Raw genomic sequence first — 25620 nt, 5'->3', positions numbered from 1 at the left:
CTTTAAATTAAACCATTATGCATATTGATTTTGAAAAATCAATATGGGAATATGAGCACTTTTCTTAAATCTTCATTGATTGAGAAACGTTTTAAAATCAACACTTCAAAATAAAAAATGGCTCTGAAAAAAAAAATCAACACTTCAAAATAAAAATGACTGAAAAATAAAATCAACACTTCAAGATAAAAAAAGACTGGAAAAAACACCTTTAAGCATGTTGATTTTGAAAAACATAATATTAGCATTTTTTCAAATCTTCATTGTGGTCAGATCATGTACGGTTTTCGTATATCAATGAAAACTCGATATTATGTATGGCCGGTTAAAGTCTGCCAGAAAATCAAGTCTTCAAAAGAGCAGGAGACTTTAAATTAAACCTTGATGGCTGTTGATTTTGCAAAACATTAGAATTTCACGGTTTATGTCAAGATCCTGTAAGGTTTTCTTATATCGATGAAAAGTCAACATTATGTATGGCCGGTTAGCTCAGCTGGTCAGAGCGTGGTGCTAATAACGCCAAGGTCGTGGGTTCAATCCCCATACTGGCCATTTGAAACATAAATGCTGCCGGAAAATCAACTCTTCAAAAGAGTGGGAGGCTTCAAATTAAACCTTGATGGATGTTTATTTTGCAAAACATTACAATTTCATTGCTTATGTCAAGATCCTGTAAGATTTTCTGATATCGATGAAAACTCAACATTATGTATGGCCGGTTAGCTCAGCTGGTCAGAGCGTGGTGCTAATAACACCAAGGTCATGGGTTCAATCCCCATACTGGCCATTTGAAACATAATGTCTGCCAGAAAATCAACTCTTCAAAAGAGCAGGAGGCTTTAAATTAAACATTCATGCAAAACATTAGACTTTCACTGCTTATGTCAAGATCCTGTAAGGTTTTCTGATATCGATGAAAACTCAACATTATGTATGGCCGGTTAGCTCAGCTGGTCAGAGCGTGGTGCTAATAACGCCAAGGTCATGGGTTCAATCCCCATACTGGCCATTTGAAACATAATGTCTGCCAGAAAATCAACTCTTCAAAAGAGCAGGAGGCTTCAAATTAAACATTCATGCAAAACATTAGACTTTCACTGCTTATGTCAAGATCCTGTAAGGTTTTCTGATATCGATGAAAACTCAACATTATGTATGGCCGGTTAGCTCAGCTGGTCATGGCGTGGTGCTAATAACGCCAAGGTCATGGGTTCAATCCCCATACTGGCCATTTGAAACATAATGTCTGCCGGAAAATCAACTCTTCAAAAGAGCGGGAGGCTTCCAAATAAACCTTGATGGATGTTGATTTTGCAAAACATTACAATTTCATTGCTTATGTAAAGATCCTCTAAGGTTTTCTTAAATCAGTGAAAACTCAACATTATGTATGGCCGGTTAGCTCAGCTGGTCATAGCGTGGTGCTAATAACGCCAAGGTCATGGGTTCAATCCCCATACTGGCCATTTGAAACATAATGTCTGCCGGAAAATCAACTCTTCAAAAGAGTAGGAGGCTTCAAATTAAACCTTGATGGATGTTGATTTTGCAAAACATTACAATTTCATTGCTTATGTCAAGATCCTCTAAGGTTTTCTTATATCGATGAAAACTCAACATTATGTATGGCCGGTTAGCTCAGCTGGTCAGAGCGTGGTGCTAATAACGCCAAGGTCATGGGTTCCATCCCCATACTGGCCATTTGAAACATAATGTCTGCCAGAAAATCAACTCTTCAAAAGAGCAGGAGGCTTTAAATTAAACATTCATGCAAAACATTAGACTTTCACTGCTTATGTCAAGATCCTGTAAAGTATTCTGATATCGATGAAAACTCAACATTATGTATGGCCGGTTAGCTCAGCTGGTCAGAGCGTGGTGCTAATAACGCCAAGGTCATGGGTTCAATCCCCATACTGGCCATTTGAAACATAATGTCTGCCGGAAAATCAACTCTTCAAAAGAGCGGGAGGCTTCAAATTAAACCTTGATGGATGTTTATTTTGCAAAACATTAAAATTTCAATGCTTATGTCAAGATCCTCTAAGGTTTTCTTATATCGATGAAAACTCAACATTATGTATGGCCGGTTAGCTCAGCTGGTCAGAGCGTGGTGCTAATAACGCCAAGGTCATGGGTTCAATCCCCATACTGGCCATTTGAAACATAATGTCTGCCGGAAAAACAACTCTTCAAAAGAGCAGGAGGCTTCAAATTAAACCTTGATGGATGTTTATTTTGCAAAACATTACAATTTCAATGCTTATGTCAAGATCCTCTAAGGTTTTCTTATATCGATGAAAACTCAACATTATGTATGGCCGGTTAGCTCAGCTGGTCAGAGCGTGGTGCTAATGACGCCAAGGTCATGGGTTCAATCCCCATACTGGCCATTTGAAACATAATGTCTGCCAGAAAATCAAGTCTTCAAAAGAGCAGGAGGCTTTAAATTAAACATTCATGCAAAACATTAGACTTTCACTGCTTATGTCAAGATCCTGTAAGGTTTTCTGATATCGATGAAATCTCAACATTATGTATGGCCGGTTAGCTCAGCTGGTCAGAGCGTGGTGCTAATAACGCCAAGGTCATGGGTTCAATCCCCATACTGGCCATTTGAAACATAATGTCTGCCGGAAAATCAACTCTTCAAAAGAGCGGGAGGCTTCAAATTAAACCTTGATGGATGTTGATTTTGCAAAACATTACAATTTCAATGCTTATGTCAAGATCCTGTAAGGTTTTTTGATATCGATGAAAACTCGACATTATGTATGGCCGGTTAGCTCAGCTGGTCAGAGCGTGTTGCTAATAACGCCAAGGTCATGGGTTCAACCCCCATACTGGCCATTTGAAACATAATGTCTGCCAGAAAATCAACTCTTCAAAAGAGCAGGAGGCTTCAAATTAAACCTTGATGGATGTTTATTTTGCAAAACATTACAATTTCAATGCTTATGTCAAGATCCTCTAAGGTTTTCTTATATCGATGAAAACTCAACATTATGTATGGCCGGTTAGCTCAGCTGGTCAGAGCGTGGTGCTAATAACGCCAAGGTCATGGGTTCCATCCCCATACTGGCCATTTGAAACATAATGTCTGCCAGAAAATCAACTCTTCAAAAGAGCAGGAGGCTTTAAATTAAACATTCATGCAAAACATTAGACTTTCACTGCTTATGTCAAGATCCTGTAAGGTATTCTGATATCGATGAAAACTCAACATTATGTATGGCCGGTTAGCTCAGCTGGTCAGAGCGTGGTGCTAATAACGCCAAGGTCATGGGTTCAGTCCCCATACTGGCCATTTGAAACATAATGTCTGCCGGAAAATCAACTCTTCAAAAGAGCGGGAGGCTTCAAATTAAACCTTGATGGATGTTTATTTTGCAAAACATTAAAATTTCAATGCTTATGTCAAGATCCTCTAAGGTTTTCTTATATCGATGAAAACTCAACATTATGTATGGCCGGTTAGCTCAGCTGGTCAGAGCGTGGTGCTAATAACGCCAAGGTCATGGGTTCAATCCCCATACTTGCCATTTGAAACATAATGTCTGCCGGAAAATCAACTCTTCAAAAGAGCGGGAGGCTTCAAATTAAACCTTGATGGATGTTGATTTTGCAAAACATTACAATTTCAATGCTTATGTCAAGATCCTGTAAGGTTTTCTGATATCGATGAAAACTCGACATTATGTATGGCCGGTTAGCTCAGCTGGTCAGAGCGTGGTGCTAATAACGCCAAGGTCATGGGTTCAACCCCCATACTGGCCATTTGAAACATAATGTCTGCCAGAAAATCAACTCTTCAAAAGAGCAGGAGGCTTCAAATTAAACCTTGATGGATGTTTATTTTGCAAAACATTACAATTTCAATGCTTATGTCAAGATCCTCTAAGGTTTTCTTATATCGATGAAAACTCAACATTATGTATGGCCGGTTAGCTCAGCTGGTCAGAGCGTGGTGCTAATAACGCCAAGGTCATGGGTTCCATCCCCATACTGGCCATTTGAAACATAATGTCTGCCAGAAAATCAAGTCTTCAAAAGAGCAGGAGGCTTTAAATTAAACATTCATGCAAAATATTAGACTTTCACTGCTTATGTCAAGATCCTGTAAGGTTTTCTGATATCGATGAAATCTCAACATTATGTATGGCCGGTTAGCTCAGCTGGTCAGAGCGTGGTGCTAATAACGCCAAGGTCATGGGTTCAATCCCCATACTGGCCATTTGAAACATAATGTCTGCCGGAAAATCAACTCTTCAAAAGAGCAGGAGGCTTCAAATTAAACCTTGATGGATGTTGATTTTGCAAAACATTACAATTTCAATGCTTATGTCAAGATCCTGTAAGGTTTTCTGATATCGATGAAAACTCGACATTATGTATGGCCGGTTAGCTCAGCTGGTCAGAGCGTGGTGCTAATAACGCCAAGGTCATGGGTTCAACCCCCATACTGGCCATTTGAAACATAATGTCTGCCAGAAAATCAACTCTTCAAAAGAGCAGGAGGCTTCAAATTAAACCTTGATGGATGTTTATTTTGCAAAACATTACAATTTCAATGCTTATGTCAAGATCCTCTAAGGTTTTCTTATATCGATGAAAACTCAACATTATGTATGGCCGGTTAGCTCAGCTGGTCAGAGCGTGGTGCTAATAACGCCAAGGTCATGGGTTCCATCCCCATACTGGCCATTTGAAACATAATGTCTGCCAGAAAATCAACTCTTCAAAAGAGCAGGAGGCTTTAAATTAAACATTCATGCAAAACATTAGACTTTCACTGCTTATGTCAAGATCCTGTAAGGTATTCTGATATCGATGAAAACTCAACATTATGTATGGCCGGTTAGCTCAGCTGGTCAGAGCGTGGTGCTAATAACGCCAAGGTCATGGGTTCAGTCCCCATACTGGCCATTTGAAACATAATGTCTGCCGGAAAATCAACTCTTCAAAAGAGCGGGAGGCTTCAAATTAAACCTTGATGGATGTTTATTTTGCAAAACATTAAAATTTCAATGCTTATGTCAAGATCCTCTAAGGTTTTCTTATATCGATGAAAACTCAACATTATGTATGGCCGGTTAGCTCAGCTGGTCAGAGCGTGGTGCTAATAACGCCAAGGTCATGGGTTCAATCCCCATACTGGCCATTTGAAACATAATGTCTGCCAGAAAATCAACTCTTCAAAAGAGCAGGAGGCTTTAAATTAAACATTCATGCAAAACATTAGACTTTCACTGCTTATGTCAAGATCCTGTAAGGTTTTCTTATATCAATGAAAACTCAACATTATGTATGGCCGGTTAGCTCAGCTGGTCAGAGCGTGGTGCTAATAACGCCAAGGTCATGGGTTCAATCCCCATACTGGCCATTTGAAACATAATGTCTGCCGGAAAATCAACTCTTCAAAAGAGCGGGAGGCTTCAAATTAAACCTTGATGGATGTTGATTTTGCAAAACATTACAATTTCATTGCTTATGTCAAGATCCTCTAAGGTTTTCTTATATCAATGAAAACTCAACATTATGTATGGCCGGTTAGCTCAGCTGGTCAGAGCGTGGTGCTAATAACGCCAAGGTCATGGGTTCAATCCCCATACTGGCCATTTGAAACATAATGTCTGCCAGAAAATCAACTCTTCAAAAGAGCAGGAGGCTTTAAATTAAACATTAGACTTTCACTGCTTATGTCAAGATCCTGTAAGGTATTCTGAAATCGATGAAAACTCAACATTATGTATGGCCGGTTAGCTCAGCTGGTCAGACCGTGGTGCTAATAACGCCAAGGTTATGGGTTCAATCCCCATACTGGCCATTTGAAACATAATGTCTGCTGGAAAATCAACTCTTCAAAAGAGCGGGAGGCTTCAAATTAAACCTTGATGGATGTTGATTTTGCAAAACATTACAATTTCATTGCTTATGTCAAGATCCTCTAAGGTTTTCTTATATCAATGAAAACTCAACATTATGTATGGCCGGTTAGCTCAGCTGGTCAGAGCGTGGTGCTAATAACGCCAAGGTCATGGGTTCAATACCTATGCTCGCCATTTGAAACATAATGTCTTCCAGAAAATCAACTCTTCAAAAGAGCAGGAGGCTTTAAATTAAACATTCATGCAAAACATTAGACTTTCACTGCTTATGTCAAGATCCTGTAAGGTTTTCTGATATCGATGAAAACTCAACATTATGTAAGGCCGGTTAGCTCAGCTGGTCAGAGCGTGGTGCTAATAACACCAAGGTCATGAGTTCAATCTCCATACTGGCCAATTGAAACATAATGTCTGCCAGAAAATCAACTCTTCAAAAGAGGAGGAGGCTTTAATTTAAACATTCATGCAAAACATTAGACTTTCACTGCTTATGTCAAGATCCTGTAAGGTTTTCTGATATCGATGAAAACTCAACGTTATGTATGGCCGGTTAGCTCAGCTGGTCAGAGCATGGTGCTAATAACGCCAAGGTCATGGGTTCAATCCCCATACTGGCCATTTGAAACATAATGTCTGCCGGAAAATCAACTCTTCAAAAGAGCAGGAGGCTTCAAGTTAAACCTTGATGGATGTTGATTTTGCAAAACATTACAATTTCAATGCTTATGTCAAGATCCTCTAAGGTTTTCTTATATCGATGAAAACTCAACATTATGTATGGCCGGTTAGCTCAGCTGGTCAGAGCGTGGTGCTAATAACGCCAAGGTCATGGGTTCAATCCCCATACTGGCCATTTGAAACATAATGTCTGCCAGAAAATCAACTCTTCAAAAGAGCAGGAGGCTTTAAATTAAACGTTCATGCAAAACATTAGACTTTCACTGCTTATGTCAAGATCCTGTAAGGTTTTCTGATATCGATGAAAACTCAACATTATGTATGGCCGGTTAGCTCAGCTGGTCAGAGCGTGGTGCTAATAACGCCAAGGTCATGGGTTCAATCCCCATACTGGCCATTTGAAACATAATGTCTGCCGGAAAATCAACTCTTCAAAAGAGCGGGAGGCTTCAAGTTAAACCTTGATGGATGTTGATTTTGCAAAACATTACAATTTCAATGCTTATGTCAAGATCCTCTAAGGTTTTCTTATATCGATGAAAACTCAACATTATGTATGGCCGGTTAGCTCAGCTGGTCAGAGCGTGGTGCTAATAACGCCAAGGTCATGGGTTCAATCCCCATACTGGCCATTTGAAACATAATGTCTGCCAGAAAATCAACTCTTCAAAAGAGCAGGAGGCTTTAAATTAAACGTTCATGCAAAACATTAGACTTTCACTGCTTATGTCAAGATCCTGTAAGGTTTTCTGATATCGATGAAAACTCAACATTATGTATGGCCGGTTAGCTCAGCTGGTCAGAGCGTGGTGCTAATAACGCCAAGGTCATGGGTTCAATCCCCATACTGGCCATTTGAAACATAATGTCTGCCGGAAAATCAACTCTTCAAAAGAGCGGGAGGCTTCAAGTTAAACCTTGATGGATGTTGATTTTGCAAAACATTACAATTTCAATGCTTATGTCAAGATCCTCTAAGGTTTTCTTATATCGATGAAAACTCAACATTATGTATGGCCGGTTAGCTCAGCTGGTCAGAGCGTGGTGCTAATAACGCCAAGGTCATGGGTTCAATACCCATACTGGCCATTTGAAACATAATGTCTGCCAGAAAATCAACTCTTCAAAAGAGCAGGAGGCTTTAAATTAAACATTCATGGAAAACATTAGACTTTCACTGCTTATGTCAAGATCCTGTAAGGTTTTCTGATATCGATGAAAACTCAACATTATGTATGGCCAGTTAGCTCAGCTGGTCAGAGCGTGGTGCTAATAACACCAAGGTCATGAGTTCAATCTCCATACTGGCCAAATGAAACATAATGTCTGCCAGAAAATCAACTCTTCAAAAGAGGAGTAGGCTTTAAATTAAACATTCATGCAAAACATTAAACTTTCACTGCTTATGTCAAGGTCCTGTAAGGTTTTCTGATATCGATGAAAACTCAACATTATGTATGGCCGGTTAGCTCAGATGGTCAGAGCGTGGTGCTAATAACGCCAAGGTCATGGGTTCAATCCCCATACTGGCCATTTGAAACATAATGTCTGCCGGAAAATCAAATCTTCAAAAGAGCAGGAGGCTTCAAGTTAAACCTTGATGGATGTTGATTTTGCAAAACATTACAATTTCAATGCTTATGTCAAGATCCTCTAAGGTTTTCTTATATCGATGAAAACTCAACATTATGTATGGCTGGTTAGCTCAGCTGGTCAGAGCGTGGTGCTAATAACACCAAGGTCATGGGTTCAATCCCCATACTGGCCATTTGAAACATAATGTCTGCCAGAAAATCAACTCTTCAAAAGAGCAGGAGGCTTTAAATTAAACATTTATGCAAAACATTAGACTTTCACTGCTTATGTCAAGATCCTGTAAGGTTTTCTGATATCGATGAAAACTCAACATTATGTATGGCCGGTTAGCTCAGCTGGTCATGGCGTGGTGCTAATAACGCCAAGGTCATGGGTTCAATCCCCATACTGGCCATTTGAAACATAATGTCTGCCAGAAAATCAACTCTTCAGAAGAGCGGGAGGCTTCCAATGAAACCTTGATGGATGTTGATTTTGCAAAACATTACAATTTCATTGCTTATGTCAAGATCCTCTAAGGTTTTCTTATATCAATGAAAACTCAACATTATGTATGGCCGGTTAGCTCAGCTGGTCATAGCGTGGTGCTAATAACGCCAAGGTCATGGGTTCAATCCCCATACTGGCCATTTGAAACATAATGTCTGCCGGAAAATCAACTCTTCAAAAGAGTAGGAGGCTTCAAATTAAACCTTGATGGATGTTGATTTTGCAAAACATTACAATTTCATTGCTTATGTCAAGATCCTCTAAGGTTTTCTTATATCGATGAAAACTCAACATTATGTATGGCCGGTTAGCTCAGCTGGTCAGAGCGTGGTGCTAATAACGCCAAGGTCATGGGTTCAATCCCCATACTGGCCATTTGAAACATAATGTCTGCCAGAAAATCAACTCTTCAAAAGAGCAGGAGGCTTTAAATTAAACATTCATGCAAAACATTAGACTTTCACGGCTTATGTCAAGATCCTGTAAGGTTTTCTTATATCAATGAAAACTCAACATTATGTATGGCCGGTTAGCTCAGCTGGTCAGAGCGTGGTGCTAATAACGCCAAGGTCATGGGTTCAATCCCCATACTGGCCATTTGAAACATAATGTCTGCCGGAAAATCAACTCTTCAAAAGAGCGGGAGGCTTCAAATTAAACCTTGATGGATGTTGATTTTGCAAAACATTACAATTTCATTGCTTATGTCAAGATCCTCTAAGGTTTTCTTATATCAATGAAAACTCAACATTATGTATGGCCGGTTAGCTCAGCTGGTCAGAGCGTGGTGCTAATAACGCCAAGGTCATGGGTTCAATCCCCATACTGGCCATTTGAAACATAATGTCTGCCAGAAAATCAACTCTTCAAAAGAGCAGGAGGCTTTAAATTAAACATTCATGCAAAACATTAGACTTTCACTGCTTATGTCAAGATCCTGTAAGGTATTCTGATATCGATGAAAACTCAACATTATGTATGGCCGGTTAGCTCAGCTGGTCAGACCGTGGTGCTAATAACGCCAAGGTCATGGGTTCAATCCCCATACTGGCCATTTGAAACATAATGTCTGCCGGAAAATCAACTCTTCAAAAGAGCGGGAGGCTTCAAATTAAACCTTGATGGATGTTTATTTTGCAAAACATTACAATTTCAATGCTTATGTCAAGATCCTCTAAGGTTTTCTTATATCAATGAAAACTCAACATTATGTATGGCCGGTTAGCTCAGCTGGTCAGAGCGTGGTGCTAATAACGCCAAGGTCATGGGTTGAATACCTATGCTCGCCATTTGAAACATAATGTCTTCCAGAAAATCAACTCTTCAAAAGAGCAGGAGGCTTTAAATTAAACATTCATGCAAAACATTAGACTTTCACTGCTTATGTCAAGATCCTGTAAGGTTTTCTGATATCGATGAAAACTCAACATTATGTAAGGCTGGTTAGCTCAGCTGGTCAGAGCGTGGTGCTAATAACACCATGGTCATGAGTTCAATCTCCATACTGGCCAATTGAAACATAATGTCTGCCAGAAAATCAACTCTTCAAAAGAGGAGGAGGCTTTAATTTAAACATTCATGCAAAGCATTAGACTTTCACTGCTTATGTCAAGATCCTGTAAGGTTTTCTGATATCGATGAAAACTCAACGTTATGTATGGCCGGTTAGCTCAGCTGGTCAGAGCATGGTGCTAATAACGCCAAGGTCATGGGTTCAATCCCCATACTGGCCATTTGAAACATAATGTCTGCTGGAAAATCAACTCTTCAAAAGAGCAGGAGGCTTCAAGTTAAACCTTGATGGATGTTGATTTTGCAAAACATTACAATTTCAATGCTTATGTCAAGATCCTCTAAGGTTTTCTGATATCGATGAAAACTCAACATTATGTATGGCCGTTTAGCTCAGCTGGTCAGAGCATGGTGCTAATAACGCCAAGGTCGTGGGTTCAATCCCCATACTGGCCATTTAAAACATAATGTCTGCCGGAAAATCAACTCTTCAAAAGAGCAGGAGGCTTTAAATTAAACATTCATGCAAAACATTAGACTTTCACTGCTTATGTCAAGATCCTGTAAGGTATTCTGATATCGATGAAAACTCAACATTATGTATGGCCGGTTAGCTCAGCTGGTCAGACCGTGGTGCTAATAACGCCAAGGTCATGGGTTCAATCCCCATACTGGCCATTTGAAACATAATGTCTGCCGGAAAATCAACTCTTCAAAAGAGCGGGAGGCTTCAAATTAAACCTTGATGGATGTTTATTTTGCAAAACATTACAATTTCAATGCTTATGTCAAGATCCTCTAAGGTTTTCTTATATCAATGAAAACTCAACATTATGTATGGCCGGTTAGCTCAGCTGGTCAGAGCGTGGTGCTAATAACGCCAAGGTCATGGGTTGAATACCTATGCTCGCCATTTGAAACATAATGTCTTCCAGAAAATCAACTCTTCAAAAGAGCAGGAGGCTTTAAATTAAACATTCATGCAAAACATTAGACTTTCACTGCTTATGTCAAGATCCTGTAAGGTTTTCTGATATCGATGAAAACTCAACATTATGTAAGGCTGGTTAGCTCAGCTGGTCAGAGCGTGGTGCTAATAACACCATGGTCATGAGTTCAATCTCCATACTGGCCAATTGAAACATAATGTCTGCCAGAAAATCAACTCTTCAAAAGAGGAGGAGGCTTTAATTTAAACATTCATGCAAAGCATTAGACTTTCACTGCTTATGTCAAGATCCTGTAAGGTTTTCTGATATCGATGAAAACTCAACGTTATGTATGGCCGGTTAGCTCAGCTGGTCAGAGCATGGTGCTAATAACGCCAAGGTCATGGGTTCAATCCCCATACTGGCCATTTGAAACATAATGTCTGCTGGAAAATCAACTCTTCAAAAGAGCAGGAGGCTTCAAGTTAAACCTTGATGGATGTTGATTTTGCAAAACATTACAATTTCAATGCTTATGTCAAGATCCTCTAAGGTTTTCTGATATCGATGAAAACTCAACATTATGTATGGCCGTTTAGCTCAGCTGGTCAGAGCATGGTGCTAATAACGCCAAGGTCATGGGTTCAATCCCCATACTGGCCATTTGAAACATAATGTCTGCCAGAAAATCAAGTCTTCAAAAGAGCAGGAGGCTTTAAATTAAACATTCATGCAAAATATTAGACTTTCACTGCTTATGTCAAGATCCTCTAAGGTTTTCTGATATCGATGAAAACTCAACATTATGTATGGCCGGTTAGCTCAGCTGGTCAGAGCATGGTGCTAATAAAGCCAAGGTCATGGGTTCAATCCCCATACTGGCCATTTGACACATAATGTCTGCCAGAAAATCAACTCTTCAAAAGAGCAGGAGGCTTTAAATTAAACATTCATGCAAAACATTAGACTTTCACTGATTATGTCAAGATCCTGTAAGGTTTTCTGATATCGATGAAAACTCAACATTATGTATGGCCGGTTAGCTCAGCTGGTCAGAGCGTGGTGCTAATAATGCCAAGGTCATGGGTTCAATCCCCATACTGGCCATTTGAAACATAAAGTCTGCTGGAAAATCAACTCTTCAAAAGAGCAGGAGGCTTTAAATTAAACCTTGATGGATGTTGATTTTGCAAAGCATTACAATTTCACTGCTTATGTCAAGATCCTGTAAGGTTTTCTTATATCGATGAAAACTCAACATTATGTCTGGCCGGTTAGCTCAGCTGGTCAGAGCGTGGTGCTAATAAAGCCAAGGTCATGGGTTCCATCCCCATACTGGCCATTTGAAACATAATGTCTGCCAGAAAATCAACTCTTCAAAAGAGCAGGAGGCTTTAAATTAAACATTCATGCAAAACATTAGACTTTCACTGCTTATGTCAAGATCCTGTAAGGTATTCTGATATCGATGAAAACTCAACATTATGTATGGCCGGTTAGCTCAGCTGGTCAGAGCGTGGTGCTAATAACGCCAAGGTCATGGGTTCAGTCCCCATACTGGCCATTTGAAACATAATGTCTGCCGGAAAATCAACTCTTCAAAAGAGCGGGAGGCTTCAAATTAAACCTTGATGGATGTTTATTTTGCAAAACATTAAAATTTCAATGCTTATGTCAAGATCCTCTAAGGTTTTCTTATATCGATGAAAACTCAACATTATGTATGGCCGGTTAGCTCAGCTGGTCAGAGCGTGGTGCTAATAACGCCAAGGTCATGGGTTCAATCCCCATACTGGCCATTTGAAACATAATGTCTGCCAGAAAATCAACTCTTCAAAAGAGCAGGAGGCTTTAAATTAAACATTCATGCAAAACATTAGACTTTCACTGCTTATGTCAAGATCCTGTAAGGTTTTCTTATATCAATGAAAACTCAACATTATGTATGGCCGGTTAGCTCAGCTGGTCAGAGCGTGGTGCTAATAACGCCAAGGTCATGGGTTCAATCCCCATACTGGCCATTTGAAACATAATGTCTGCCGGAAAATCAACTCTTCAAAAGAGCGGGAGGCTTCAAATTAAACCTTGATGGATGTTGATTTTGCAAAACATTACAATTTCATTGCTTATGTCAAGATCCTCTAAGGTTTTCTTATATCAATGAAAACTCAACATTATGTATGGCCGGTTAGCTCAGCTGGTCAGAGCGTGGTGCTAATAACGCCAAGGTCATGGGTTCGATCCCCATACTGGCCATTTGAAACATAATGTCTGCCAGAAAATCAACTCTTCAAAAGAGCAGGAGGCTTTAAATTAAACATTAGACTTTCACTGCTTATGTCAAGATCCTGTAAGGTATTCTGAAATCGATGAAAACTCAACATTATGTATGGCCGGTTAGCTCAGCTGGTCAGACCGTGGTGCTAATAACGCCAAGGTTATGGGTTCAATCCCCATACTGGCCATTTGAAACATAATGTCTGCTGGAAAATCAACTCTTCAAAAGAGCGGGAGGCTTCAAATTAAACCTTGATGGATGTTGATTTTGCAAAACATTACAATTTCATTGCTTATGTCAAGATCCTCTAAGGTTTTCTTATATCAATGAAAACTCAACATTATGTATGGCCGGTTAGCTCAGCTGGTCAGAGCGTGGTGCTAATAACGCCAAGGTCATGGGTTCAATACCTATGCTCGCCATTTGAAACATAATGTCTTCCAGAAAATCAACTCTTCAAAAGAGCAGGAGGCTTTAAATTAAACATTCATGCAAAACATTAGACTTTCACTGCTTATGTCAAGATCCTGTAAGGTTTTCTGATATCGATGAAAACTCAACATTATGTAAGGCCGGTTAGCTCAGCTGGTCAGAGCGTGGTGCTAATAACACCAAGGTCATGAGTTCAATCTCCATACTGGCCAATTGAAACATAATGTCTGCCAGAAAATCAACTCTTCAAAAGAGGAGGAGGCTTTAATTTAAACATTCATGCAAAACATTAGACTTTCACTGCTTATGTCAAGATCCTGTAAGGTTTTCTGATATCGATGAAAACTCAACGTTATGTATGGCCGGTTAGCTCAGCTGGTCAGAGCATGGTGCTAATAACGCCAAGGTCATGGGTTCAATCCCCATACTGGCCATTTGAAACATAATGTCTGCCGGAAAATCAACTCTTCAAAAGAGCAGGAGGCTTCAAGTTAAACCTTGATGGATGTTGATTTTGCAAAACATTACAATTTCAATGCTTATGTCAAGATCCTCTAAGGTTTTCTTATATCGATGAAAACTCAACATTATGTATGGCCGGTTAGCTCAGCTGGTCAGAGCGTGGTGCTAATAACGCCAAGGTCATGGGTTCAATCCCCATACTGGCCATTTGAAACATAATGTCTGCCAGAAAATCAACTCTTCAAAAGAGCAGGAGGCTTTAAATTAAACGTTCATGCAAAACATTAGACTTTCACTGCTTATGTCAAGATCCTGTAAGGTTTTCTGATATCGATGAAAACTCAACATTATGTATGGCCGGTTAGCTCAGCTGGTCAGAGCGTGGTGCTAATAACGCCAAGGTCATGGGTTCAATCCCCATACTGGCCATTTGAAACATAATGTCTGCCGGAAAATCAACTCTTCAAAAGAGCGGGAGGCTTCAAGTTAAACCTTGATGGATGTTGATTTTGCAAAACATTACAATTTCAATGCTTATGTCAAGATCCTCTAAGGTTTTCTTATATCGATGAAAACTCAACATTATGTATGGCCGGTTAGCTCAGCTGGTCAGAGCGTGGTGCTAATAACGCCAAGGTCATGGGTTCAATCCCCATACTGGCCATTTGAAACATAATGTCTGCCAGAAAATCAACTCTTCAAAAGAGCAGGAGGCTTTAAATTAAACGTTCATGCAAAACATTAGACTTTCACTGCTTATGTCAAGATCCTGTAAGGTTTTCTGATATCGATGAAAACTCAACATTATGTATGGCCGGTTAGCTCAGCTGGTCAGAGCGTGGTGCTAATAACGCCAAGGTCATGGGTTCAATCCCCATACTGGCCATTTGAAACATAATGTCTGCCGGAAAATCAACTCTTCAAAAGAGCGGGAGGCTTCAAGTTAAACCTTGATGGATGTTGATTTTGCAAAACATTACAATTTCAATGCTTATGTCAAGATCCTCTAAGGTTTTCTTATATCGATGAAAACTCAACATTATGTATGGCCGGTTAGCTCAGCTGGTCAGAGCGTGGTGCTAATAACGCCAAGGTCATGGGTTCAATACCCATACTGGCCATTTGAAACATAATGTCTGCCAGAAAATCAACTCTTCAAAAGAGCAGGAGGCTTTAAATTAAACATTCATGGAAAACATTAGACTTTCACTGCTTATGTCAAGATCCTGTAAGGTTTTCTGATATCGATGAAAACTCAACATTATGTATGGCCAGTTAGCTCAGCTGGTCAGAGCGTGGTGCTAATAACACCAAGGTCATGAGTTCAATCTCCATACTGGCCAAATGAAACATAATGTCTGCCAGAAAATCAACTCTTCAAAAGAGGAGTAGGCTTTAAATTAAACATTCATGCAAAACATTAAACTTTCACTGCTTATGTCAAGGTCCTGTAAGGTTTTCTGATATCGATGAAAACTCAACATTATGTATGGCCGGTTAGCTCAGATGGTCAGAGCGTGGTGCTAATAACGCCAAGGTCATGGGTTCAATCCCCATACTGGCCATTTGAAACATAATGTCTGCCGGAAAATCAAATCTTCAAAAGAGCAGGAGGCTTCAAGTTAAACCTTGATGGATGTTGATTTTGCAAAACATTACAATTTCAATGCTTATGTCAAGATCCTCTAAGGTTTTCTTATATCGATGAAAACTCAACATTATGTATGGCTGGTTAGCTCAGCTGGTCAGAGCGTGGTGCTAATAACACCAAGGTCATGGGTTCAATCCCCATACTGGCCATTTGAAACATAATGTCTGCCAGAAAATCAACTCTTCAAAAGAGCAGGAGGCTTTAAATTAAACATTTATGCAAAACATTAGACTTTCACTGCTTATGTCAAGATCCTGTAAGGTTTTCTGATATCGATGAAAACTCAACATTATGTATGGCCGGTTAGCTCAGCTGGTCATGGCGTGGTGCTAATAACGCCAAGGTCATGGGTTCAATCCCCATACTGGCCATTTGAAACATAATGTCTGCCAGAAAATCAACTCTTCAGAAGAGCGGGAGGCTTCCAATGAAACCTTGATGGATGTTGATTTTGCAAAACATTACAATTTCATTGCTTATGTCAAGATCCTCTAAGGTTTTCTTATATCAATGAAAACTCAACATTATGTATGGCCGGTTAGCTCAGCTGGTCATAGCGTGGTGCTAATAACGCCAAGGTCATGGGTTCAATCCCCATACTGGCCATTTGAAACATAATGTCTGCCGGAAAATCAACTCTTCAAAAGAGTAGGAGGCTTCAAATTAAACCTTGATGGATGTTGATTTTGCAAAACATTACAATTTCATTGCTTATGTCAAGATCCTCTAAGGTTTTCTTATATCGATGAAAACTCAACATTATGTATGGCCGGTTAGCTCAGCTGGTCAGAGCGTGGTGCTAATAACGCCAAGGTCATGGGTTCAATCCCCATACTGGCCATTTGAAACATAATGTCTGCCAGAAAATCAACTCTTCAAAAGAGCAGGAGGCTTTAAATTAAACATTCATGCAAAACATTAGACTTTCACGGCTTATGTCAAGATCCTGTAAGGTTTTCTTATATCAATGAAAACTCAACATTATGTATGGCCGGTTAGCTCAGCTGGTCAGAGCGTGGTGCTAATAACGCCAAGGTCATGGGTTCAATCCCCATACTGGCCATTTGAAACATAATGTCTGCCGGAAAATCAACTCTTCAAAAGAGCGGGAGGCTTCAAATTAAACCTTGATGGATGTTGATTTTGCAAAACATTACAATTTCATTGCTTATGTCAAGATCCTCTAAGGTTTTCTTATATCAATGAAAACTCAACATTATGTATGGCCGGTTAGCTCAGCTGGTCAGAGCGTGGTGCTAATAACGCCAAGGTCATGGGTTCAATCCCCATACTGGCCATTTGAAACATAATGTCTGCCAGAAAATCAACTCTTCAAAAGAGCAGGAGGCTTTAAATTAAACATTCATGCAAAACATTAGACTTTCACTGCTTATGTCAAGATCCTGTAAGGTATTCTGATATCGATGAAAACTCAACATTATGTATGGCCGGTTAGCTCAGCTGGTCAGACCGTGGTGCTAATAACGCCAAGGTCATGGGTTCAATCCCCATACTGGCCATTTGAAACATAATGTCTGCCGGAAAATCAACTCTTCAAAAGAGCGGGAGGCTTCAAATTAAACCTTGATGGATGTTTATTTTGCAAAACATTACAATTTCAATGCTTATGTCAAGATCCTCTAAGGTTTTCTTATATCAATGAAAACTCAACATTATGTATGGCCGGTTAGCTCAGCTGGTCAGAGCGTGGTGCTAATAACGCCAAGGTCATGGGTTGAATACCTATGCTCGCCATTTGAAACATAATGTCTTCCAGAAAATCAACTCTTCAAAAGAGCAGGAGGCTTTAAATTAAACATTCATGCAAAACATTAGACTTTCACTGCTTATGTCAAGATCCTGTAAGGTTTTCTGATATCGATGAAAACTCAACATTATGTAAGGCTGGTTAGCTCAGCTGGTCAGAGCGTGGTGCTAATAACACCATGGTCATGAGTTCAATCTCCATACTGGCCAATTGAAACATAATGTCTGCCAGAAAATCAACTCTTCAAAAGAGGAGGAGGCTTTAATTTAAACATTCATGCAAAGCATTAGACTTTCACTGCTTATGTCAAGATCCTGTAAGGTTTTCTGATATCGATGAAAACTCAACGTTATGTATGGCCGGTTAGCTCAGCTGTTCAGAGCATGGTGCTAATAACGCCAAGGTCATGGGTTCAATCCCCATACTGGCCATTTGAAACATAATGTCTGCTGGAAAATCAACTCTTCAAAAGAGCAGGAGGCTTCAAGTTAAACCTTGATGGATGTTGATTTTGCAAAACATTACAATTTCAATGCTTATGTCAAGATCCTCTAAGGTTTTCTGATATCGATGAAAACTCAACATTATGTATGGCCGTTTAGCTCAGCTGGTCAGAGCATGGTGCTAATAACGCCAAGGTCGTGGGTTCAATCCCCATACTGGCCATTTAAAACATAATGTCTGCCGGAAAATCAAATCTTCAAAAGAGCAGGAGGCTTCAAGTTAAACCTTGATGGATGTTGATTTTGCAAAACATTACAATTTCAATGCTTATGTCAAGATCCTCTAAGGTTTTCTTATATCGATGAAAACTCAACATTATGTATGGCCGGTTAGCTCAGCTGGTCAGAGCGTGGTGCTAATAACACCAAGGTCATGGGTTCAATCCCCATACTGGCCATTTGAAACATACTGTCTGCCAGAAAATCAACTCTTCAAAAGAGCAGGAGGCTTTAAATTAAACATTTATGCAAAACATTAGACTTTCACTGCTTATGTCAAGATCCTGTAAGGTTTTCTGATATCGATGAAAACTCAACATTATGTATGGCCGGTTAGCTCAGCTGGTCATGGCGTGGTGCTAATAACGCCAAGGTCATGGGTTCAATCCCCATACTGGCCATTTGAAACATAATGTCTGCCAGAAAATCAACTCTTCACAAAAGCGGGAGACTTCAAATTAAACCTTAAGGGATGTTGATTTTGCAAGACATTACAATTTCATTGCTTATGTCAAGATCCTCTAAGGTTTTCTTATATCGATGAAAACTCAACATTATGTATGGCCGGTTAGCTCAGCTGGTCAGAGCGTGGTGCTAATAACGCCAAGGTCATGGGTTCAATCCCCATACTGGCCATTTGAAACATAATGTCTGCCAGAAAATCAACTCTTCAAAAGAGCAGGAGGCTTTACATTAAACATTCATGCAAAACATTAGACTTTCACTGCTTATGTCAAGATCCTGTAAGGTTTTCTGATATCGATGAAATCTCAACATTATGTATGGCCGGTTAGCTCAGCTGGTCAGAGCGTGGTGCTAATAACGCCAAGGTCATGGGTTCAATCCCCATACTGGCCATTTGAAACATAATGTCTGCCGGAAAATCAACTCTTCAGAAGAGCGGGAGGCTTCCAATGAAACCTTGATGGATGTTGATTTTGCAAAACATTACAATTTCATTGCTTATGTCAAGATCCTGTAAGGTTTTCTGATATCGATGAAAACTCAACATTATGTAAGGCTGGTTAGCTCAGCTGGTCAGAGCGTGGTGCTAATAACACCATGGTCATGAGTTCAATCTCCATACTGGCCAATTGAAACATAATGTCTGCCAGAAAATCAACTCTTCAAAAGAGGAGGAGGCTTTAATTTAAACATTCATGCAAAGCATTAGACTTTCACTGCTTATGTCAAGATCCTGTAAGGTTTTCTGATATCGATGAAAACTCAACGTTATGTATGGCCGGTTAGCTCAGCTGGTCAGAGCATGGTGCTAATAACGCCAAGGTCATGGGTTCAATCCCCATACTGGCCATTTGAAACATAATGTCTGCTGGAAAATCAACTCTTCAAAAGAGCAGGAGGCTTCAAGTTAAACCTTGATGGATGTTGATTTTGCAAAACATTACAATTTCAATGCTTATGTCAAGATCCTCTAAGGTTTTCTGATATCGATGAAAACTCAACATTATGTATGGCCGTTTAGCTCAGCTGGTCAGAGCATGGTGCTAATAACGCCAAGGTCGTGGGTTCAATCCCCATACTGGCCATTTAAAACATAATGTCTGCCGGAAAATCAAATCTTCAAAAGAGCAGGAGGCTTCAAGTTAAACCTTGATGGATGTTGATTTTGCAAAACATTACAATTTCAATGCTTATGTCAAGATCCTCTAAGGTTTTCTTATATCGATGAAAACTCAACATTATGTATGGCCGGTTAGCTCAGCTGGTCAGAGCGTGGTGCTAATAACACCAAGGTCATGGGTTCAATCCCCATACTGGCCATTTGAAACATACTGTCTGCCAGAAAATCAACTCTTCAAAAGAGCAGGAGGCTTTAAATTAAACATTTATGCAAAACATTAGACTTTCACTGCTTATGTCAAGATCCTGTAAGGTTTTCTGATATCGATGAAAACTCAACATTATGTATGGCCGGTTAGCTCAGCTGGTCATGGCGTGGTGCTAATAACGCCAAGGTCATGGGTTCAATCCCCATACTGGCCATTTGAAACATAATGTCTGCCAGAAAATCAACTCTTCACAAAAGCGGGAGACTTCAAATTAAACCTTAAGGGATGTTGATTTTGCAAGACATTACAATTTCATTGCTTATGTCAAGATCCTCTAAGGTTTTCTTATATCGATGAAAACTCAACATTATGTATGGCCGGTTAGCTCAGCTGGTCAGAGCGTGGTGCTAATAACGCCAAGGTCATGGGTTCAATCCCCATACTGGCCATTTGAAACATAATGTCTGCCAGAAAATCAACTCTTCAAAAGAGCAGGAGGCTTTACATTAAACATTCATGCAAAACATTAGACTTTCACTGCTTATGTCAAGATCCTGTAAGGTTTTCTGATATCGATGAAATCTCAACATTATGTATGGCCGGTTAGCTCAGCTGGTCAGAGCGTGGTGCTAATAACGCCAAGGTCATGGGTTCAATCCCCATACTGGCCATTTGAAACATAATGTCTGCCGGAAAATCAACTCTTCAGAAGAGCGGGAGGCTTCCAATGAAACCTTGATGGATGTTGATTTTGCAAAACATTACAATTTCATTGCTTATGTCAAGATCCTCTAAGGTTTTCTTATATCAATGAAAACTCAACATTATGTATGGCCGGTTAGCTCAGCTGGTCATAGCGTGGTGCTAATAACGCCAAGGTCATGGGTTCAATCCCCATACTGGCCATTTGAAACATAATGTCTGCCGGAAAATCAACTCTTCAAAAGAGTAGGAGGCTTCAAATTAAACCTTGATGGATGTTGATTTTGCAAAACATTACAATTTCATTGCTTATGTCAAGATCCTCTAAGGTTTTCTTATATCGATGAAAACTCAACATTATGTATGGCCGGTTAGCTCAGCTGGTCAGAGCGTGGTGCTAATAACGCCAAGGTCATGGGTTCCATCCCCATACTGGCCATTTGAAACATAATGTCTGCCAGAAAATCAACTCTTCAAAAGAGCAGGAGGCTTTAAATTAAACATTCATGCAAAACATTAGACTTTCACGGCTTATGTCAAGATCCTGTAAGGTTTTCTTATATCAATGAAAACTCAACATTATGTATGGCCGGTTAGCTCAGCTGGTCAGAGCGTGGTGCTAATAACGCCAAGGTCATGGGTTCAATCCCCATACTGGCCATTTGAAACATAATGTCTGCCGGAAAATCAACTCTTCAAAAGAGCGGGAGGCTTCAAATTAAACCTTGATGGATGTTGATTTTGCAAAACATTACAATTTCATTGCTTATGTCAAGATCCTCTAAGGTTTTCTTATATCAATGAAAACTCAACATTATGTATGGCCGGTTAGCTCAGCTGGTCAGAGCGTGGTGCTAATAACGCTAAGGTCATGGGTTCAATCCCCATACTGGCCATTTGAAACATAATGTCTGCCAGAAAATCAACTCTTCAAAAGAGCAGGAGGCTTTAAATTAAACATTCATGCAAAACATTAGACTTTCACTGCTTATGTCAAGATCCTGTAAGGTATTCTGATATCGATGAAAACTCAACATTATGTATGGCCGGTTAGCTCAGCTGGTCAGACCGTGGTGCTAATAACGCCAAGGTCATGGGTTCAATCCCCATACTGGCCATTTGAAACATAATGTCTGCCGGAAAATCAACTCTTCAAAAGAGCGGGAGGCTTCAAATTAAACCTTGATGGATGTTTATTTTGCAAAACATTACAATTTCAATGCTTATGTCAAGATCCTCTAAGGTTTTCTTATATCAATGAAAACTCAACATTATGTATGGCCGGTTAGCTCAGCTGGTCAGAGCGTGGTGCTAATAACGCCAAGGTCATGGGTTGAATACCTATGCTCGCCATTTGAAACATAATGTCTTCCAGAAAATCAACTCTTCAAAAGAGCAGGAGGCTTTAAATTAAACATTCATGCAAAACATTAGACTTTCACTGCTTATGTCAAGATCCTGTAAGGTTTTCTGATATCGATGAAAACTCAACATTATGTAAGGCTGGTTAGCTCAGCTGGTCAGAGCGTGGTGCTAATAACACCATGGTCATGAGTTCAATCTCCATACTGGCCAATTGAAACATAATGTCTGCCAGAAAATCAACTCTTCAAAAGAGGAGGAGGCTTTAATTTAAACATTCATGCAAAGCATTAGACTTTCACTGCTTATGTCAAGATCCTGTAAGGTTTTCTGATATCGATGAAAACTCAACGTTATGTATGGCCGGTTAGCTCAGCTGGTCAGAGCATGGTGCTAATAACGCCAAGGTCATGGGTTCAATCCCCATACTGGCCATTTGAAACATAATGTCTGCTGGAAAATCAACTCTTCAAAAGAGCAGGAGGCTTCAAGTTAAACCTTGATGGATGTTGATTTTGCAAAACATTACAATTTCAATGCTTATGTCAAGATCCTCTAAGGTTTTCTGATATCGATGAAAACTCAACATTATGTATGGCCGTTTAGCTCAGCTGGTCAGAGCATGGTGCTAATAACGCCAAGGTCATGGGTTCAATCCCCATACTGGCCATTTGAAACATAATGTCTGCCAGAAAATCAAGTCTTCAAAAGAGCAGGAGGCTTTAAATTAAACATTCATGCAAAATATTAGACTTTCACTGCTTATGTCAAGATCCTCTAAGGTTTTCTGATATCGATGAAAACTCAACATTATGTATGGCCGGTTAGCTCAGCTGGTCAGAGCATGGTGCTAATAAAGCCAAGGTCATGGGTTCAATCCCCATACTGGCCATTTGACACATAATGTCTGCCAGAAAATCAACTCTTCAAAAGAGCAGGAGGCTTTAAATTAAACATTCATGCAAAACATTAGACTTTCACTGATTATGTCAAGATCCTGTAAGGTTTTCTGATATCGATGAAAACTCAACATTATGTATGGCCGGTTAGCTCAGCTGGTCAGAGCGTGGTGCTAATAATGCCAAGGTCATGGGTTCAATCCCCATACTGGCCATTTGAAACATAAAGTCTGCTGGAAAATCAACTCTTCAAAAGAGCAGGAGGCTTTAAATTAAACCTTGATGGATGTTGATTTTGCAAAGCATTACAATTTCACTGCTTATGTCAAGATCCTGTAAGGTTTTCTTATATCGATGAAAACTCAACATTATGTCTGGCCGGTTAGCTCAGCTGGTCAGAGCGTGGTGCTAATAAAGCCAAGGTCATGGGTTCCATCCCCATACTGGCCATTTGAAACATAATGTCTGCCAGAAAATCAACTCTTCAAAAGAGCAGGAGGCTTTAAATTAAACATTCATGCAAAACATTAGACTTTCGCTGCTTATGTCAAGATCCTGTAAGGTTTTCTGATATCGATGAAAACTCAACATTATGTATGGCCGTTTAGCTCAGCTGGTCAGAGCGTGGTGCTAATGACGCCAAGGTCATGGGTTCAATCCCCATACTGGCCATTTGAAACATAATGTCTGCCAGAAAATCAAGTCTTCAAAAGAGCAGGAGGCTTTAAATTAAACATTCATGCAAAACATTAGACTTTCACTGCTTATGTCAAGATCCTCTAAGGTTTTCTGATATCGATGAAAACTCAACATTATGTATGGCTGGTTAGCTCAGCTGGTCAGAGCGTGGTGCTAATAATGCCAAGGTCATGGGTTCAATCCCCATACTGGCCATTTGAAACATAAAGTCTGCTGGAAAATCAACTCTTCAAAAGAGCAGGAGGCTTTAAATTAAACCTTGATGGATGTTGATTTTGCAAAACATTACAATTTTACTGCTTATGAAATGCATTTAGTCATGCCAATGTACAGCCAATCAGGTAAGCAGTAAAAAACACAAACACATGTTCTGTGTAAAATTGCTCAATATAACAAGATTAAGTAATAAATTACTTTTGACCTGTGAACACATTATTGTATATCCAACCTGAACAAAACAGAACAAAATTTGACTGAAAGTTAGAGTTAAAGTTAGAATTTCACGGGGTTGGTGGGATAATCAAGCCTACTGACCTTGGCTCTCTGAGGTGCAGCAGCTTCCTCCTGTTTCTCCACACTTCCGTCGAAGGTCAGACACTTCCCGCTCCAGACTTTCTAATCGCTCCCGCAAGGAAGCAAAGTCTGCATTGCATCCACAAGACACAGAACCTGACCCTGATGAAACCAGTTTTATCTTATGGGTCAGCACCAGGGGAGAGCCAGGTGCCAGATCAATTTCTTTACCTGAGGAGAAACATTGAGAAAATGCAAACATAACTGTCAAGTGTTAAAATGAGGGGGTAAAAAAAATATGTGATGATATTGTGATGAAGAATAAAAATCTGTTCTTCAACCAATTATATGCACTGTTGTCATAGTGTTAAATATATAGTTAATGCCAAACTAATTTGTATTACCTCCTTGGCTCACATCAGATGAATCCCCCTGAGAGGAACACCCCTCAGAGATCACCACCTGTAACAACAGCACCTGGTTAAACTATCAGAAGACGTATTTTATTATTGGAATTTCCACTATATAAATGCATTTCACACAACTGCACAAATATGAGGGCTGATGGTTTGGCCATAACCTCAATCCATCCTAAACTCTTAATTTAATTACTTCTGTGTTTCTATTCTGTGGCTATTGAGAGTTGGTGATAATAACTTAAACCACCTTGATGGTGTCCTGGTCAGCATCCCTCGGTGTCCTTTCACCTCTGACCTGTAGCTCCTTGGAGGTTGATGGGGTCAGGATGGCTGGCCTAGCCAGAAGAATCAGGATGAGGGAGGGGAAGAGGGGAAGCATTACTGGGAACAGACTGGAATCCATTCCAATGGTTAGTGGGAGGAAAAGGGAAAGGAAAGCTGTTCAGTTCAGGAAAACCAAGCTCTTTGATTGATCTGGACCTTATTTTATCAAGTTCTTTCAGACTATTATTGTCTGCAGAACAGGGAACTCTCAGCTGCTGTCACTTTGCCTCAGCCAGGCTCTTCATAGGTGATGACATCGATCGTCTTCTTCTCTCCAAGAACTTTCCACCTGGAAGAAAACCAGAAACACAGATTAAAGATCACATTAAATTTCATATTAGCTCAGCAGACATTACATTAATTACCACAAATGGGACCATTAGTTGTTTATGGGCTTGTTAGAGTTGCATGTCAGCCAATGAACCCCATTCAGTTATCCTATGTCTGGCTTACACACATGCAGAATGCAGCAGACGACTGGGATAATGAGCAGATGTTTTCCAC

At 39.9% G+C, this 25620-nt stretch overlaps 1 protein-coding gene and 53 non-coding genes across 56 annotated transcripts in view; 53 read left to right on the top strand and 1 right to left on the bottom strand.

Annotated features, from left to right (window-relative positions):
* The window catches only part of LOC114156090 (tenascin-X-like), a 58003-nt gene that overhangs the window by 27224 nt on the left and 5159 nt on the right, over positions 1-25620 (bottom strand). For all 3 annotated transcript variants that reach the window (XM_028036303.1, XM_028036302.1, XM_028036304.1), the window contains exons 2-4: positions 25040-25405; positions 24778-24835; positions 24395-24604 (exon numbers count right to left, since the gene is read on the bottom strand). In XM_028036303.1, the coding sequence (XP_027892104.1) occupies positions 24395-24604; positions 24778-24835; positions 25040-25195 (424 nt within the window). In that variant the 5' untranslated portion in view covers positions 25196-25405. The remainder of the gene's footprint in view (positions 1-24394; positions 24605-24777; positions 24836-25039; positions 25406-25620) is intronic.
* trnai-aau (transfer RNA isoleucine (anticodon AAU)) lies at positions 479-552 on the top strand. The gene has a single exon. It is a non-coding gene; the product is annotated as a tRNA-Ile (tRNA).
* Positions 714-787, top strand: trnai-aau (transfer RNA isoleucine (anticodon AAU)). Its single transcript has one exon. It is a non-coding gene; the product is annotated as a tRNA-Ile (tRNA).
* trnai-aau (transfer RNA isoleucine (anticodon AAU)) lies at positions 936-1009 on the top strand. Its single transcript has one exon. It is a non-coding gene; the product is annotated as a tRNA-Ile (tRNA).
* trnai-aau (transfer RNA isoleucine (anticodon AAU)) lies at positions 1850-1923 on the top strand. Its single transcript has one exon. It is a non-coding gene; the product is annotated as a tRNA-Ile (tRNA).
* trnai-aau (transfer RNA isoleucine (anticodon AAU)) lies at positions 2085-2158 on the top strand. The gene has a single exon. It is a non-coding gene; the product is annotated as a tRNA-Ile (tRNA).
* trnai-aau (transfer RNA isoleucine (anticodon AAU)) lies at positions 2320-2393 on the top strand. Its single transcript has one exon. It is a non-coding gene; the product is annotated as a tRNA-Ile (tRNA).
* trnai-aau (transfer RNA isoleucine (anticodon AAU)) lies at positions 2542-2615 on the top strand. Its single transcript has one exon. It is a non-coding gene; the product is annotated as a tRNA-Ile (tRNA).
* Positions 3469-3542, top strand: trnai-aau (transfer RNA isoleucine (anticodon AAU)). Its single transcript has one exon. It is a non-coding gene; the product is annotated as a tRNA-Ile (tRNA).
* trnai-aau (transfer RNA isoleucine (anticodon AAU)) lies at positions 3704-3777 on the top strand. Its single transcript has one exon. It is a non-coding gene; the product is annotated as a tRNA-Ile (tRNA).
* Positions 4161-4234, top strand: trnai-aau (transfer RNA isoleucine (anticodon AAU)). The gene has a single exon. It is a non-coding gene; the product is annotated as a tRNA-Ile (tRNA).
* On the top strand, positions 4396-4469 carry trnai-aau (transfer RNA isoleucine (anticodon AAU)). Its single transcript has one exon. It is a non-coding gene; the product is annotated as a tRNA-Ile (tRNA).
* On the top strand, positions 5088-5161 carry trnai-aau (transfer RNA isoleucine (anticodon AAU)). The gene has a single exon. It is a non-coding gene; the product is annotated as a tRNA-Ile (tRNA).
* trnai-aau (transfer RNA isoleucine (anticodon AAU)) lies at positions 5310-5383 on the top strand. The gene has a single exon. It is a non-coding gene; the product is annotated as a tRNA-Ile (tRNA).
* Positions 5545-5618, top strand: trnai-aau (transfer RNA isoleucine (anticodon AAU)). Its single transcript has one exon. It is a non-coding gene; the product is annotated as a tRNA-Ile (tRNA).
* trnai-aau (transfer RNA isoleucine (anticodon AAU)) lies at positions 6433-6506 on the top strand. Its single transcript has one exon. It is a non-coding gene; the product is annotated as a tRNA-Ile (tRNA).
* On the top strand, positions 6668-6741 carry trnai-aau (transfer RNA isoleucine (anticodon AAU)). Its single transcript has one exon. It is a non-coding gene; the product is annotated as a tRNA-Ile (tRNA).
* trnai-aau (transfer RNA isoleucine (anticodon AAU)) lies at positions 6890-6963 on the top strand. The gene has a single exon. It is a non-coding gene; the product is annotated as a tRNA-Ile (tRNA).
* Positions 7125-7198, top strand: trnai-aau (transfer RNA isoleucine (anticodon AAU)). Its single transcript has one exon. It is a non-coding gene; the product is annotated as a tRNA-Ile (tRNA).
* trnai-aau (transfer RNA isoleucine (anticodon AAU)) lies at positions 7347-7420 on the top strand. Its single transcript has one exon. It is a non-coding gene; the product is annotated as a tRNA-Ile (tRNA).
* On the top strand, positions 7582-7655 carry trnai-aau (transfer RNA isoleucine (anticodon AAU)). The gene has a single exon. It is a non-coding gene; the product is annotated as a tRNA-Ile (tRNA).
* trnai-aau (transfer RNA isoleucine (anticodon AAU)) lies at positions 8026-8099 on the top strand. The gene has a single exon. It is a non-coding gene; the product is annotated as a tRNA-Ile (tRNA).
* trnai-aau (transfer RNA isoleucine (anticodon AAU)) lies at positions 8261-8334 on the top strand. Its single transcript has one exon. It is a non-coding gene; the product is annotated as a tRNA-Ile (tRNA).
* On the top strand, positions 8953-9026 carry trnai-aau (transfer RNA isoleucine (anticodon AAU)). Its single transcript has one exon. It is a non-coding gene; the product is annotated as a tRNA-Ile (tRNA).
* Positions 9175-9248, top strand: trnai-aau (transfer RNA isoleucine (anticodon AAU)). Its single transcript has one exon. It is a non-coding gene; the product is annotated as a tRNA-Ile (tRNA).
* On the top strand, positions 9410-9483 carry trnai-aau (transfer RNA isoleucine (anticodon AAU)). The gene has a single exon. It is a non-coding gene; the product is annotated as a tRNA-Ile (tRNA).
* On the top strand, positions 10311-10384 carry trnai-aau (transfer RNA isoleucine (anticodon AAU)). The gene has a single exon. It is a non-coding gene; the product is annotated as a tRNA-Ile (tRNA).
* Positions 11447-11520, top strand: trnai-aau (transfer RNA isoleucine (anticodon AAU)). The gene has a single exon. It is a non-coding gene; the product is annotated as a tRNA-Ile (tRNA).
* trnai-aau (transfer RNA isoleucine (anticodon AAU)) lies at positions 12126-12199 on the top strand. Its single transcript has one exon. It is a non-coding gene; the product is annotated as a tRNA-Ile (tRNA).
* Positions 12818-12891, top strand: trnai-aau (transfer RNA isoleucine (anticodon AAU)). Its single transcript has one exon. It is a non-coding gene; the product is annotated as a tRNA-Ile (tRNA).
* trnai-aau (transfer RNA isoleucine (anticodon AAU)) lies at positions 13040-13113 on the top strand. The gene has a single exon. It is a non-coding gene; the product is annotated as a tRNA-Ile (tRNA).
* On the top strand, positions 13275-13348 carry trnai-aau (transfer RNA isoleucine (anticodon AAU)). Its single transcript has one exon. It is a non-coding gene; the product is annotated as a tRNA-Ile (tRNA).
* Positions 14163-14236, top strand: trnai-aau (transfer RNA isoleucine (anticodon AAU)). Its single transcript has one exon. It is a non-coding gene; the product is annotated as a tRNA-Ile (tRNA).
* trnai-aau (transfer RNA isoleucine (anticodon AAU)) lies at positions 14398-14471 on the top strand. The gene has a single exon. It is a non-coding gene; the product is annotated as a tRNA-Ile (tRNA).
* On the top strand, positions 14620-14693 carry trnai-aau (transfer RNA isoleucine (anticodon AAU)). Its single transcript has one exon. It is a non-coding gene; the product is annotated as a tRNA-Ile (tRNA).
* Positions 14855-14928, top strand: trnai-aau (transfer RNA isoleucine (anticodon AAU)). The gene has a single exon. It is a non-coding gene; the product is annotated as a tRNA-Ile (tRNA).
* trnai-aau (transfer RNA isoleucine (anticodon AAU)) lies at positions 15077-15150 on the top strand. Its single transcript has one exon. It is a non-coding gene; the product is annotated as a tRNA-Ile (tRNA).
* trnai-aau (transfer RNA isoleucine (anticodon AAU)) lies at positions 15312-15385 on the top strand. The gene has a single exon. It is a non-coding gene; the product is annotated as a tRNA-Ile (tRNA).
* Positions 15756-15829, top strand: trnai-aau (transfer RNA isoleucine (anticodon AAU)). Its single transcript has one exon. It is a non-coding gene; the product is annotated as a tRNA-Ile (tRNA).
* On the top strand, positions 15991-16064 carry trnai-aau (transfer RNA isoleucine (anticodon AAU)). The gene has a single exon. It is a non-coding gene; the product is annotated as a tRNA-Ile (tRNA).
* Positions 16683-16756, top strand: trnai-aau (transfer RNA isoleucine (anticodon AAU)). The gene has a single exon. It is a non-coding gene; the product is annotated as a tRNA-Ile (tRNA).
* Positions 16905-16978, top strand: trnai-aau (transfer RNA isoleucine (anticodon AAU)). Its single transcript has one exon. It is a non-coding gene; the product is annotated as a tRNA-Ile (tRNA).
* trnai-aau (transfer RNA isoleucine (anticodon AAU)) lies at positions 17140-17213 on the top strand. The gene has a single exon. It is a non-coding gene; the product is annotated as a tRNA-Ile (tRNA).
* Positions 18511-18584, top strand: trnai-aau (transfer RNA isoleucine (anticodon AAU)). Its single transcript has one exon. It is a non-coding gene; the product is annotated as a tRNA-Ile (tRNA).
* On the top strand, positions 18968-19041 carry trnai-aau (transfer RNA isoleucine (anticodon AAU)). Its single transcript has one exon. It is a non-coding gene; the product is annotated as a tRNA-Ile (tRNA).
* Positions 19190-19263, top strand: trnai-aau (transfer RNA isoleucine (anticodon AAU)). Its single transcript has one exon. It is a non-coding gene; the product is annotated as a tRNA-Ile (tRNA).
* On the top strand, positions 19647-19720 carry trnai-aau (transfer RNA isoleucine (anticodon AAU)). The gene has a single exon. It is a non-coding gene; the product is annotated as a tRNA-Ile (tRNA).
* Positions 20117-20190, top strand: trnai-aau (transfer RNA isoleucine (anticodon AAU)). The gene has a single exon. It is a non-coding gene; the product is annotated as a tRNA-Ile (tRNA).
* trnai-aau (transfer RNA isoleucine (anticodon AAU)) lies at positions 20574-20647 on the top strand. The gene has a single exon. It is a non-coding gene; the product is annotated as a tRNA-Ile (tRNA).
* On the top strand, positions 20796-20869 carry trnai-aau (transfer RNA isoleucine (anticodon AAU)). Its single transcript has one exon. It is a non-coding gene; the product is annotated as a tRNA-Ile (tRNA).
* On the top strand, positions 21488-21561 carry trnai-aau (transfer RNA isoleucine (anticodon AAU)). The gene has a single exon. It is a non-coding gene; the product is annotated as a tRNA-Ile (tRNA).
* Positions 21723-21796, top strand: trnai-aau (transfer RNA isoleucine (anticodon AAU)). The gene has a single exon. It is a non-coding gene; the product is annotated as a tRNA-Ile (tRNA).
* Positions 22624-22697, top strand: trnai-aau (transfer RNA isoleucine (anticodon AAU)). The gene has a single exon. It is a non-coding gene; the product is annotated as a tRNA-Ile (tRNA).
* On the top strand, positions 23303-23376 carry trnai-aau (transfer RNA isoleucine (anticodon AAU)). Its single transcript has one exon. It is a non-coding gene; the product is annotated as a tRNA-Ile (tRNA).

This window comes from Xiphophorus couchianus, chromosome 13 (assembly GCF_001444195.1).
Source record: "Xiphophorus couchianus chromosome 13, X_couchianus-1.0, whole genome shotgun sequence".
Lineage (NCBI taxonomy): Eukaryota > Metazoa > Chordata > Actinopteri > Cyprinodontiformes > Poeciliidae > Xiphophorus > Xiphophorus couchianus.
Note: the sequence above shows the minus strand (reverse complement) of the source record. Positions and strands in the feature narration are given on the sequence as shown.